This window comes from Vigna unguiculata, chromosome 11 (genome assembly GCF_037176805.1).
Source record: "Vigna unguiculata cultivar grain cowpea cultivar isolate G323 ecotype 2 chromosome 11, ASM3717680v1, whole genome shotgun sequence".
Lineage (NCBI taxonomy): Eukaryota > Viridiplantae > Streptophyta > Magnoliopsida > Fabales > Fabaceae > Vigna > Vigna unguiculata.
Window position 1 is genome coordinate 34,833,723 of NC_140802.1, and position 15,114 is coordinate 34,848,836.

Here is a 15,114-nt window from a genome sequence, read left to right on the forward strand (position 1 = left end):
TGGGACGGTGATGGTCGTGGTTCAGTCGATTTTGGTGGAGTTAGTGGTCAAAATAATCATGCAGCTGATAGAGGCTTATCTAACACTGACTGGGCATCTGAAACTTTGAATAGTGTTGAGTACAGTGACTGTTCTGGAGATGACAGAGATAGTTATGGAAACTTTGGGATTTTTTCAATGCCCAAAAGTATGGAAGGCTACAAATGGGAGGTGGGGACATACTTCACAGAAAAAGAGGAGTTTGTGGAAGCAATAAGAACTTATGGTGTGCACAATGGAAGGAAATTAAAAATATTTAGAAATGACAAACGAAGGATCTGTGTGAAGTGTCTTGGAGCAAAAGGAACTTGTAAGTGATATGCTTATTGTGCATACAAGGCTGCTCAAAGTACTTGGCAGTTAAGGCGAATTATAAATGAACATACCTGCAGCAGGGAGTTCAATATCAGGATGATAACATCTAAATGGTTAAGTCAGAGATTAGAAAAACATAAGAGATAATCCTGATATTAAACTTACAAATATTAAAAACAGAGTTGGAAGAAAATGGAATATTGGAATCTCTAGGGCAACTGCCCATAGAGCAAAAAAAATGGCATACAAGAATGTGGAAGGGTCATTTAGGGAACAATATAAAATTGTTTATGACTATGCCCAAGAACTGTTAAGGTCTAATCCAGGATCTACTGTGAAAGTCAGTGTAGATGATAACGATGGACAGAAAACTTTCAAAAGACTATATATGTGTTTAAAGGCTTGTAAGGACAACTTTGTTAGTTGTAGGCCTATCATTGGGTTAGATGGATGTTTCCTAAAAGGAAAATATGGTGAGGAATTACTATCAGTTGTGGCAAGAGATGGTAATGACCAAATGGTTCCTTTGGCGTATTGTGTTGTTGAAGTCGAGAATAAAGAAACGTGGAGTTGGTTTTTAGAGCTCTTGGTGGATGATCTTGGTGGGGTTGAAGTCTGCAGGGGAATTACCTTCATGTCTAATCAACAGAAAGTAAGCATTTGTATAACCATTTATATTACTGTCTTCATATATAATTTGTGTAACATTTCATAATTTGTTTTGATATTTTTACAGGGACTGCTTCCAACATTACAAGAATTAATACCTAATGTTGAACAAAGGTTTTGTGTAAGGCACATATATGCAAATTTCCGCAAGAAATTTCCTAGCAAAAACTTGAAAAGACTGTTATGGAAGGCAGCTGCAGTAACTCACCCTCAAGCATGGGAGGCCACAATGAGAGACATGAAAGACTTGAATGAAGATGCCTTTAAACATCTTATTGCCATTCCTCCAAGGCAAGTCATAGAGTATTATTGAACAATATTAAGTCATACAGTATTGAATTTTATGTACTCATTTTGCTTTGGTGTGACAGATTTTGGTCTAGGTCCAGGTTCACAGGGCAGGCAGTATGTGACACACTAGTGAACAATATGAGCGAGGCATTTAACAGTACCATCATCAATGCAAGAAGTAAGCCAATCATCACCATGATGGAAGATATTAGGATTTATCTTATGAAGAGATGGGCCAAAAATAGAGTCAGCATAAAAAAGGTTGAAGTTCCATCTGCCCCAAGATAAAAAACAGACTGGATAACAAATTACAGAAGACAAAGTATTGGATGCCTTGGTTAGTTATGTTTCCATACAATATGATGTTGTTTAATGTGTAAATTTCGGATTTTAACTGTTATATTTTCTTTTGGTAGTTGGGCTGGAGAGAAATTGTTCGAGGTGAACCACGTGTCCATGATTGGTGACAAGTTTGTGGTGAACCTAGACAAATTGGAGTGTACATGTAGAAAATGGACAATCACAGGAATACCCTGCTGCCACTCACTGACTGCTATGAGGTTCCTCAATATCAATATAGAACAGCATATACCTCACTGGTTTTTGACATCAACATATGAGGAAACATATATTCCACTGATATATCCAGTCAATGGACCTAAGGTTTGGGAGATGAATTCAGATATTGATGTTCTGCCCCCACCAAAGAGGATATTGCCAGGGAGACCTAAAAAAAAGAGAAGACTTGAGAGTTGGGAATTGCGCAAGGATTCTACACAACTGAGACAGGGTGGGACTAGAAAAAGGTGTGGGATATGCAGGCAAATAGGTCATAGAAGAAATGGGTGTCCCCACGCCCCAAAGGAGCCACCAACTCAACCACCAACTAATCCCTAAACTCAGTCACCAACTGGGACCAGTCAGCAATCCCAGCCACCAACACAAGGACCTGAAACAGAACAACCAATTCAGCAATCACAGCCACCAACACAAGGACCTGAAACAGAACAACCAATTCAGCAATCACAGCCAACACAAGGACCTGGAACAGAACAACCAATTCAGCAATCACAGCCAACACAAGGACCTGGAACGCAAGACCCAATCCAGTCCACAGTTGAACCACCAAATGAGACTCCATTTCTGCCACAAACAGAAGCTCGAGCTGAAACACAAGAACCAACTCAATCCACAGCTGAAGCACCAAATGAGACTCCAATTCAGCCCCCAACACATGCTCCTCGTGGACCATAACAACCAATTCAGGCACCACCTCCACGTACAAATCAGAGACCAAAATTGGCTTTTAAAAGGGGCCCAGTATGGAAGCCATGATCTAGAAAGTGAATGTTTTGTCTTGAACAATTTGGACCTTCTTTTTATTTTTTAAACTATAATTTGTAATTGACTAGTTGGTTTATATTTGGGCTTATTTTGAAAGACATATTATTTTGATATGCCCAGGTTATGTACTCAGCACATGGTATTCAGTTCTATTTTAATGAATGCATTTTCATCCATCTTTACTATTATGGTTCAGCGTGTATATTCATCCAATTATTTACAGCAGATTAACTTTAAAAATGTATGACCACAATTTGAACACACTTTTCATCACCAACAATTTCACTTCCAATTCATTTAATAATCATTCATTACAACTTCATCGAACACAAAGTACATAGCCAAATACAAACCATATTTAACCATTGAAACAGTTAAACCTTCACGGATCAAACCAAAAAGTTAAACCATCCTATTTTTTTAACAATACAAACAGAAGAAGGATCACAATTAAACCCAATAACCCTATTATCCTAAACAAGTACATCATCCACTTCTCGGAATCAATCAAATCTTTCTCCAGTTGACGTATTCTTTGACTCTGTCTAGCAATGGTTGCATCTCTTTCATCCCCATTATCTTCTGTGCACCATTTGAAGTAGTTGCAGGCTTTGAAATCTTCACCAACACTCCGCTATTCACAAATAAATAAGCAAACATGATTTTCCACAACAAAACTCAGCCCAAACAAAAATAAAAGTCACATATCAAACCTTGTAGTGAGGGCACCCCCAAAATTGTTTCCCACAATTCTTCGTTGTTCTTGCAACTCTTAACACTGCAATCTCCCCGCAATGGAAATGTGGTGTTCCACTCACTGACCCAGATACAGTACCAGGAGAAGAAACACTGTGATTACGTGACCCACACGAACAAGACGACAATGGATGACTAAAACCACGCGACATTTCCCTATTCGCAAGCGACTTCACCACTGCAGCAACTCAGCTTCACGGTCACTGCAATAATGGAGCAACGTAGAAGAAGATGAACATGGGAGTGGGAAATTAGGGTTTTTTCGGTGGGGAAAATGAATTGAAATAGGGCATGACACGTTACCCAGCCATTGCCACTGTACAATTTTTCTGATTGACACATATCCGTTCTACAATGCCAGATCACTGTTCCGTTAACGGCGTTTCTGAAAATTTAACAGGATGGACCAAATTGATGCAAATTAACTAATTTGGGTACTAAATAGATGCAAAGTTAAAAGTGGGTACCATTTAAACACATTGGAACGATATTGGGTACGTTGCGAATAATTATACCAAAAAAAAATCTATTGCAATTTGTCAACACCCAATTTCGTCCAGGTAAATAAATTTGTTCTGAAAAAATAAAAAATATATATGTTTTTAATTAGATAGAAAAAACAAAAAAAATATGAGAAAAAGGAAAAAAAAAGTGTAATAATTTTTCTTTAGACTTTCTAGCATTAAAAGAAGAAAGAAGGAAGAGCCCAATTTGTTTTAATTGTGACACCCTTTACATTAGGGATGGCAACGGGTCGGGTCGGGCACGAATAGTGCCTACCTACAACCCGACCCGCAAAAAAAAAAATCTGCCTACTACCCGTCCGTTTAAAACCCGCGAGTACCCGTGGATATCCGATACCCGCAAATATTTGAAAAAATTGATATTTTATAAATTTTTTAATATAGAATTATAAAAATTAAATAAAATTAAATAAAATTATAATTAAAATAAAATAAACTGCTAATTTTAATTTTAATTAAATTTAACTTAATAAAATATAAATTAAATTTTAATTTTAATTTTTTTTGTGGGTAACAGGTACCCGCGGGTACAAATAGTATGATATCCGTACCCGACCCGTTTATAAGCAGGTATTAAAATACTTTCTACCCACTATCCGTGGGTAATAAATACCCACGGATATTAACTATCCATCACAGATTTTATCCGCGGATATTCGCGGACACGGATATTTTTGCCATCCCTACTTTACATGAGTCCAAATGTTTTATACATATCTTCACCCCTACTAGTTGCTATTTACACTCCTCACATGACATGTTAGAAAAAGATATTTTAAAATCTATGTTTTTTAGAGAAGGGTACGATTTTAAAAATTAGAAGCAAATATTCCGAATAATAATAATTTTTTTAGAGAAAGGTACAATTTTAATAATTAGAAGCAAATATTCTCAGTAATAATGTTTTTCAGATAAATGTACGATTTTAATAATTAGAAGCAAATATTCCTAGTAATAATTAGAATCAATTATATGAATATTATGTTATGATTTGATTTACATAATATGTTGCATCAAGATCTTCATGTACCGAAAAATATGATTCTAATAATTACAAGCAATATTTGTTAATAATTATAATTAATACCTTGGATATTATGCAACGATGTAATTTCTATAATATGTTTCATCGAGATCAATTCCTTCCTTATATATTTCATTATAATTAAAGACTTGGATTTCAGTGGTATCCTAAGGTGTATAAGCACAAAATCTCTCCAATGCAAGACACAAAAAAATAACTCGACACTTGTTTTTTTTATTACGAGAGCACACACGCAAAGGTGGATCACCTCATTACCCTCTCGGTCAGATTTTCTCTATTCGTGGCCTTAAAAGGTAAGCTTTTTTTTTCTCCTAATGTTATTCATGTATTGGTGAGCATAATAAAAGTGTATGATTGATTGACCCATTATATAGCTAAATATGTTTGGGGTACAGATATTAGGTGACTTTAGGTTTGGATTCATGATTGATATGGGTTGATTGAAGCTTAATGTTCGATTGCAGTAACAACTCTGATTGTGTATGAACGTCTCTATTTGAGTGATTAATTCACATGAAACTTAATTTATAGGCTCGACTTTTTTCTTTTTTCGTTGATGCCATTATTTTTATCTTGGTAATTAGAAATATCTCTCGTAGGCTTTTAATTCTCTTTTTTTAAAATATAAATTATATTATTTCTTTTATATAATTATTGAATATCATGCAAGTCTTGGATTTGCTTGATAACTAAAATACTCCTTCATAGACTTTTAATTCTCTTATTTTAAAAAATAAAGTTAAAAGTTAAAAATTATATAATTATTAATATCATGTCAAGTCTTAGATTTGCTTGGTAACTAAAATACTCCTTGGTAGAATTTTTATTTTCTTATTTTAAAAAATAAAAATAAAAATAAAATAAAATAAAAAATATAAATATAAATATAAATATAAATATAAATTATAAATTATATTTCTTTTCATATAATTATGGAATATCATGTCAAGTCTCAGATTTGCTTGATAACTAATATTTTTATCATGTTGAATCTCGGATTCCCTTGATAATTAAAAATATTAAAATTTTTGTACTGTATGACCCACTGTTGGACCATCGGTCAGGCAGACCAAGTTTGGTGATGTCTCCAAATGAACTCTCAGCTCTGGACACGCTAAATCGGCTACCCTGAAAACTGTATGGCCCACTGCCGGACCATCGGTCGGGCGGACCAAGTTTGGTGATGTCTCCGGATGAACTCTCAATTCTGGACACGCTAAATTGGCTACCCAGAAAACTATATGTCCCAACGTCGGACCATCAATCGGGCGGACCAAGTTTGGTGATGTCTCCGAATGAACTCTCAGCTTTGGACACACTAAATCGGTTATTCAAAAAACTGTATGGCCCACCGTCGGACCATAAGTCAGGCAGACCAAGGACAAGCGGCCGCTGGCTGCCCCCTGCGTTCATTTCCAATTGAACTTTGTCTCCACCTCTATGGAGGCATCCTCATTTATGAGGTCAGCCGACAAGATGCAAAATTCTTCTATCGGGCGGCCACACCAAAACTTGAATCAGTGGGAAAAGTGAATTAAAATAATACAAGTCAATAACCAAGTTTAAAAACAATTGGGCCATGATTAGGAAACCCTAATCACGGGCCCATACCAAAAACTATAAATAGAGACTCAAGGTGAGTTGGTAAGAACCTTTAACTCGCATTTATTACAATATTTATTGCTATCCACCGATCGAAATTGAACTGACTTAAGCATCAAAGCCTTTTAGACAGGTACACCGATCGCCTGATCAGCTGAGTGCAAGGAGAAAAAGACTTTGAAACAGAGAAAGAACCGAACAAGTTAGCTGAGGAGAACATCAGACAAAAGGACTAAAGGGTAATTTGAGTGTTGAAAGTAGGTGCTTGGCCCCTACACCAGAAACATTTTGGCGTGCAACGTGGGGCCGAGTAGTCAATTATAGACCTTATACCCTTATGGTGACCATAACAAACCGGACAAGCAACGCTGAAGGAGGAGGAATGGCCGACGACCAAGCTGACACTAAAGAGATGATCAGGACTCTACATCAAAGGATGGACGATATGTAGAGGAATTATGAAGCGTAGCTGCGTCTCCTACAGGAAGAAAATGTCGCTCTTAGGCAAAAGGATAACCCCATCCCTTCAACACCGACCATGTCGGACCCCGCTCAAATAAGTAGGGTACAACCAAGAATGGAAGGCGAACGACCGATGAGCCAACCCCATCCAACGGGAGCAGAACAATCACAACCGTGACGGGTAGAGAATACTCTATTGTCTAAGGGGAATTCTCTTCATAAAGTAGCTAGAAGCTCAGGAGCCAGCAGGGGCGGATGTTCGTCCCCTATCCAAAATTGCCTTCATTCTTGAAAAGAATCAACGTCGAATGACTCTTCATTCATTAACACCATCAGATTCGAATTTTCTCCATTTGAATTAGCCATCTTTTGCCTGTCTCATTTTAATCCTTCTTTATCATTTTCGTGCATGGCTTGTGTTGTTTCCTGATCCCCTCATTCACATTTTGATTGTGAGTTGATCGTCATTTGCGTGCCCTATTTCCCTTTATTCATGTTGTTGTGATTGTGATATTAGATGGTTGTCCCAAATTGGGTCTTCTTGGAAGAGTGAGTTTCTTAGTTCTTCATTTAGACACTTGGTAGAAACTATGGCCCATTTTGGTTATCTTCATGTTCCTCCTTTTAGGCCCACTTCAAGGTGTTACGGACTTGGTTTCCCCCAGCCCCATGCTTGTCGAACGTTAATAGTCTACTATTCACAGTTTCCTCATTTGTGTTTAGTTCTAGTTCATTGTGTCTAACATATTGATTCCCTTCAATTCCTTCCTAATTTAGGGTATCCTGATAACGGTAGTGTGGTTCCTCTATTTGTTTCTAGTAATTCATGTCGCCACTGTGATTGTACGCTTCATCACCGATCTTTGGCCTTTCCTTTCCCTAGGTGACCTCTTTATTGTCACTATCCTCCCCCTCTGTTTGGTTTTCCTCATCTTCATCCACAAAGTTTGTTGTTGTGGAGTTGCTATCCATAATGTGTTATATGCTTTTCTATAGTTACATCCTTGGTTTGCTCTAGTACTAATTTTTTCCTCGAGTGTGACTTTATATAAAACTCTATTGATTTTGATCTCCATATTGTAATATTGTCCAAGCTTTTATTTCTTCATCCACATCATGTAACATTCCAATCGGGAGCACGACCTTCTGAAAACACTTTTTGTTACAAAGTGATAAAGGTAACCCACTACATCTTACCCATACCAACTTCTGTGAAGGTATTTGTTCCTTGATCTATTTTCATAAAATACTTCATTCAACTTCTTTCCTTCAATTCCCGAAAGCAGTACCATATCATCACTCAAATACCTTACTCTTAGACAACCCACTCCCAAAGAATAATATTTTCTTTCAGTGTATCCAGCTAGTTGTAATTACACAACCTACCAAAGTAGCTTTCATTCAGCCACTTGAATGTTTCTTCCTCCACATTTAGTTGGACATCATTCCAGTTTTTATTTTAATTGATAATTTTATTTCCATCCGTTATCCCTTGGGCATATGATTTGTTTGTTGTTTTCGTTCTTTGGTTGACTAACTTTGTGTTTTTTTTCCAACACTACTCACCTAGTATTTGATGGCAACAATTACATCCTCACATATCACTACTAAAAAAACTCATATTCCTAAGTATTTTGTTTTGAAAATTTTTTTATAGGAATTACTTAAAAATGTTTTTATGAAAAACAATTTGCAGGAAATTACTGCCAATTTTTTTGCAAAATATTTTGTATAAAAAACTTTTCGCAACAAATTTTGTAGGAAATGTTTGTGAATTTTATAATTTTGTAGGAAATAATTACCCACGAAGGAATTACCTGCCAATTAAAATTCTTAGAAAAAATAGTACCAAAAAGCTTTTTTTTGAAAATTTTTTTAACAAATTTGCAAGAAAATTTCCATGTAATATGAGAATTTTTAGTAGTGCATATCTCCATCTCTGTCTCTAACATCCATAAATCAGGTTAGGTTTAAGTTCGTACCAGTGACACATACACTAGCATCTTCTTCTACTCCAGCAGTAACTCCGATGACCGTCTAGTGCAATGGTGCCAATGGTGTTGCTCTTTCCTCCTTGGCCTAAGTGGAGGTCCACCACGAAAACTACAACGTGACTCTCATGATGTTTTAATGTATTTTGGCCTACAACGCAAATAAAAGAAATGAGAGAACAAAAAATTTTAAGTACAAATTTGTGTCATGAATTGTCAACACTAACCTACCAAGAAGTATCCAATCGAACGACATGAAAGTCCATCCAAATATTTTCGTTGGATAGTTTATACATTTTTTTTTTGTGTTTGTGTTCACATTTCTATACATATACTTGTTGGTGATGATGATCATAATGCATTGGATCTTAAATAATTGTGTTGTTTGAATGATAAAATATTTAAAGAGATTGATAAATAATGAATGTTATCCTATTTTACCAAACTATTACTCTTTTTTCTTTCCTTCACATCAAGTTATCCACAACATATATGGTTGTTTGTTTTCTCAATGGGAATAATGTCTTAGGAAAATCTTGAAAAGAGGTTCCAAGATCGCCTAACAAATACCATACCGTCTCATATGCAACAAATGGTCATAGTAGATTGTTTAGTCTCTTAGCATCTACTGAATCGTGGGTCATATGTGGAACCATCTAATGGTTGTTTTGTTTTGTAATAAGAAGCATTGTTCATGTGTCTTTCTTGTTAGTTCATAGGTGCCTTTCATATGTGTCAATTATGATGGTATGAGCACTATACAGGAGATCTTATATTGTCAATAAAAACTAACTAAGAGTTTAACGTTAGAGTTGTTTCATTTTTAGAGTTTACTCAAAGAGAGATTTTTAATTTGTAATCTCTATGTTATAGTAAATTCGCTGGTGAACATTTGAACTTCGTTAACATTTCATATTGAACCTTATTGTTCTTACAGGGATAATATATATTCTATGGGATCTCTAAATAAGGCTTCCTGGTCTTCACATCCTTCTTCTCGAGCACGTCTCACCTTTCACTCTTCAGCACCACGAGAGGGCGGGATACCTGCAAAAAATACTCCGATGTCAGAACAATAACATAAGCATATGTTTCGTAAAATGTGCCTCTTATAGTAGGGTTAATTAGCCTTGATTTGGCAATCCTAATTACCTCTTCACTATGATAAGCTGTATAAACTAGGGTTATTTTCCTTTTACATGATTTAACTGACTTAATTAACTAGTGAGTTTGGATACATGTTGTCTTACTAGGCTGACATGTATCCGACCAAGTTGTGTACCTAATGGTTCTGCTGGGTGGATAGTCTTTGGTGTCCCTCTTGGTGTCAGGTGTTCCGAAGAGGATGAAGACGAGTAGATCTTTGTCTAAAAGGAGGTTGCCTAGTCTTTTGTCTTCCTAATGTTGCCTTTTGTGGCTGTTCTATCTTGGGTGACGAGGACGAGTAGTTCTTTATTGTTTGGGTCAATGCATTGTGTGGGATGAGGATGGGTAGTCTAGTTGTTGCTCCTAAGGTGTATACCCTTGGGACGAGGACGCGTAGTCCACTTGTTAAATTTTTGTGTGCAATTCTTTCTCTTTTGTCATCTATGTTTATGTCGTAGACATTCTACATATATTGGGTGTTATTTCATAATAGTAAACGATGACACTAAACTGGTATCTCAAGCCACAATTATTCCTTAGTGATGGTAGAGTTCCTCTAGGTATCTAGTCGTCTTGCTGTGACATATGCTTTTCTTTGTAAAATATATGCATGTATCTCAAACAAATCCAACCACTTCAAAATTGTACAAAACCATTATCTACACATTGATATCCGTAATAACAAAATGATTATTTAAGATCGTTTGACTATTAACATCAAATATAACTCACAAAGGTAGCACACGCTAAACCCTAACAGTAATTTTTTGGTTTGGATTTTTTTAAGGGCTTTAACAAAGATTTATTAACCAAGGTTGCAATAATCTCCACTAATAAATACACAAAATAGTGATTTTTCAAACCTTATAAGTGTAATGAGCTTTTATAAAACCCTGATAAATTTTTGAGTTTTCTTATTAACTCGAATTAAATATCATTTCCCCTTCTTTTTTCCCAATCCCTCTTTTTTGTCATTTTTCGAATCCTTCCTTTTCATCTTTCCTCATTTCTCGAATCCCTCCTTTTTCATTCACAAAACATAATTTCTACTCCTTCTTTTCTCTTTATCAACAAATCTTATGCTCGCTTGACTTAGTCTTTCTCTTCGAGAATCTTCTTCTCATGCAACCTAGGTTGTTTCTACAAATATCACCACTCTTTTCCATCGCCACTCCGAGCAATTATGACAACATGAGCACAATAAATGAGACCTTATATCATCAATAAATACTAAGAGTTGAACGCTATAGTTGTTTCATTTTGAGAGTTTGCTTAGACAGAGATTTCTAAGTTGTAATCTATGTGCTCTAGTGAATTCCATCCCATGAATATTTGAACTTTGTTAACATTTCAATTGAACCTTGTTAAATTTTACTGTGATTCTCTATTATTTCTATGTTTACCTTCTACCATCTTGCATTGTAATTATTTCTCTTTTATCATCTATGTGTATATGGTAGACATTCTGCATATATTGTAAGTTATTTCATAATAGTAAAAGATAACACCAAGCAATAATTATTCCTTAGTCATTTGGTCATCTTGCTACGACATATGCTTTTCTTTGTAAAATGTATGTGTGTACAATGAATCCAACAACTTCAAAATCCTACAAAACCATTATCTTAGCATTGATATCCATAGTAAGAAAATGACTATTTAAGATCAATTTACTATTAATATCAAATACAACTAAAAAAGGTAGCACACCCTAAACCCAATAATTTATTGGTTTGGACTTGATTAAGGGCAATATAATAAACTCACCATTAGAATTAAAAGTAATTTTTACCACGACAAAAAAATACATACACTACAAAAAATATTATTTTATAAGAGATTTATTAACTGAGGTTATAATAACCTCTACTAACAAATACACATGATAGAGATTTTTTAAACCCTGATAAGTGTAAGGGGTTTTTATAAAAACTCTAATAAGTTTTGGATATTTTTAGTAACTCGCATGAAATATCATTTCCCCCTTCGCTTTTCATAATTCCTCTTTTTTTCATTTTTTGAATCCTTCATTTTCCTCTTTTCTCATTTCTTGAATCTCTCCTCTTTCATTCATAAAACACAGTTTCCCCACCCTCTTTTCTCTTTATTAACAAATATTATGCTCGCTTGACTTAGTCTTTCTGTTTGCAAATCTTTTGCTCATGCGACCTAGGTTGTCTCTACAAATCTCACCTCTCTTTACCATCGCCACTCCAAGCATGGCAAGAAGTGGTCCATGTTGTCGCTAGAGTCCCCTTCGGTTTGAAAAGGGCACCATCGCATTGAGTTGGATAACTACAAACACAGGTCTCGCCTACTCCAATGGCAACTCCATTAGGAATACTAGGTTTTAAATCATATGTAAGCACCTAAATTTAGGTTCTTTATCGAAATCTTTCCTCTTTTTGTTTTCTTTGTCACATGTATATATTATTATTTTATGTATCATTGGATTTTAACTTTGTATGTCTTCTTTCTTTTATAGCCAAATGCATGAGAAATCGCTATTTGTGGTAAACAACTATGTCCTATGGCATGTTTAAGGATAAGGAGATGTATGAGAGAGTGTTAGGGAATGAGGAGAAGTTGAAGATGTTCTTAAGGTGGAAGTTTCAAGTTCTAGAGAGGAGCTCAAGTTTTTTAGCTCGCAAGTTACCTTATTATATTATTTTGTTGGTTCTGTTAGCATAAACCAATGTTTTAGGCCCATTTACTTTTGGCTCTTATGGTTAGCTTTGTGTGCATATATATCACACCTCTTGTAACATTTTATACACACTCAATAATATACACACTCATCATAAAAACCTTTCGTTGTGAATTAGGGGTGAATACACTTCTAATGATTTTACCACTTTACTTGCCTTTAATGGAACTATACATCAGATCTCTTGAACTGACACTCCGCAATAAATTGGTGTTGTTGAAAGAAAAAATCGTCATTTTGTTGAGACTGGAAGATCATTCTTGTTTACTCATGTTCCAAGTGTGTTCTAGGGGGAAGATCTTTTACAACAACTCATGTTGTTAATCGGATTCTAACTTCAGATAATTCTGGTTTGTCCCCTTTTGAAATATTATATGGTCATGCACCTGATTACTCTGCTTTGCATGTTTTTGGATGTACTTGTTTTGTTTTGAAACCATATGTTGAGGGTACTAAATTATCAACTAAGTGTGTTTTGTGTGTCTTTTTGGGATATGGTCTTGGTAAAAAGGGATATTGTTGCTTTGATCCAATTAGTAAAAAATTGTATGTCTCACGTCATGTTGTGCTTTTAAAACATATTCCATTCTTTTCTATTCCAGCTAGCTCACATTATTTAAATACATCTTTATGTTATTAAAATTGATCCTTTGATTTTGATGACACTACACCTACTCACGTACCAACTCTAAAACTTGTCTTAGCACCAATTACAAACACCTTACCAGAGGTTGTATCTGTTGATTCTCCCACTACGTCTGCTCAATCATCTCCTGAGGTTGTGGTTCTTCTACCACCTGTTCAACCTAGTAATAATCATAAGTATACTTAACTACCATATTTTGTTTATTACTCTTATTCTGGTTCATTTGCTGCTTTTATTGTCTCTATTCATCGTTTTCATGAGCCTTCATGAGCCTTCATTCCCCAGATAGGTTGTTTGTGATCCACAGTGGCAAAATGCTATGGTTAAGGAACTTACTACACTACATCAGACTCATACATAGGACTTAGTTCCATTACCAATAGGAAAACGTCCTATTGGATCTCGTTGGGTATAGAAAATCAAGACAAAATTAGATGGTTTAGTTGAAAGGTATAAAGCTAGACTTGTTGCTAAATGATATACCCAAGAGTATGACATGGATTATGAGGAGACATTTGCTCATGTAACAAAGATTGTGACTACTATTTTGTACCTTAATTTTCAAATAGATGTAAAGAATGCCTTTTGAATGGGGATCTACATGATTCCACCACCAAGTGTCTCTCACAAATCTAGTGAATTTTGCAAACTTCAAAAAGCCCTATATAGTCTTAAACAAGCACTTCGTGGTTGGTTTGACCAATTTTCTGCAGTAATTGTCTCTCTTAGTTTTGTTGCTAGTAATCATGATTCTGCTTTATTAGTCAAGAAAATCAATGCAGGACATATATTTGTATCCTTATATGTCGATAATATGATTATTACAAAAGTGATGATGTTGATGGAATTGCACCTTTAAAAACTGAATTATCCCATCGTTTTACTATGAATGATTTGGGTGTACTACGTTACTTTTTGGGTATCGAGGTTGTTTCTTCTCCCAAAGGTTATCTTTTGTTTCAGTCCAAGTATATTGCTAACCTATTTGAGTGTGCTTAGCTTACTGATAACAACATTGTTGATACTTCTCTTGAGACAAGTGTACGATATTCCCCATATAATGGTGTTCTTTTTACTAATTCTACTTTATATTGAACTATAGTTTGGAGTCTGGTTTATCTTATTGTGACTCGTTCAGACATTGCACATGTTGCTCATGTTTTTAGTCAAATTGGTTTAGCTCCCACAATAGTTCATTGGGGTGTTGTTCTTCGTATTCTTAAGTATCTTCGGGGCACTCAGTTTCAACCTCTTTTGCTTTCTTCGAAGTCGTCTTCGAACTTGTGTGCCTATTATAATATAGATTTTGATCCTAATGATCGGAAATCCACTACTGGTTGGTGTATTTTTCTTAATGATTCACTTATATCATGGAAGAGTAAGAAACAAGATGTTACATCTCGATCGTCCACAAAAGTTGAGTACCGCGCCATGGCTTTGACTACCTGTGAGATTATTTGGTTGCGTTAGTTACTTACAGATTGAGTGTCTATTTGAAACATCCTACGCCTCTACATTGTGACAATAAAAGTATTCATATTGCTCACAACTCTATTTTACATGACCGAACCAAACAT

At 35.4% G+C, this 15,114-nt stretch overlaps 1 protein-coding gene across 1 annotated transcript; it reads left to right on the plus strand.

The window, feature by feature from the left end:
- The first annotated feature begins 592 nt into the window (after window positions 1-592).
- LOC114170325 (protein FAR-RED IMPAIRED RESPONSE 1-like) lies at window positions 593-1,602 on the plus strand. The gene is made up of 3 exons (XM_085669366.1): window positions 593-1,006; window positions 1,091-1,314; window positions 1,395-1,602. The coding sequence occupies exons 1-3, from the start codon at window positions 593-595 to the stop codon at window positions 1,600-1,602; spliced, it is 846 nt and encodes a 281-aa protein (XP_085525492.1).
- The last annotated feature ends 13,512 nt before the right edge of the window (window positions 1,603-15,114 follow it).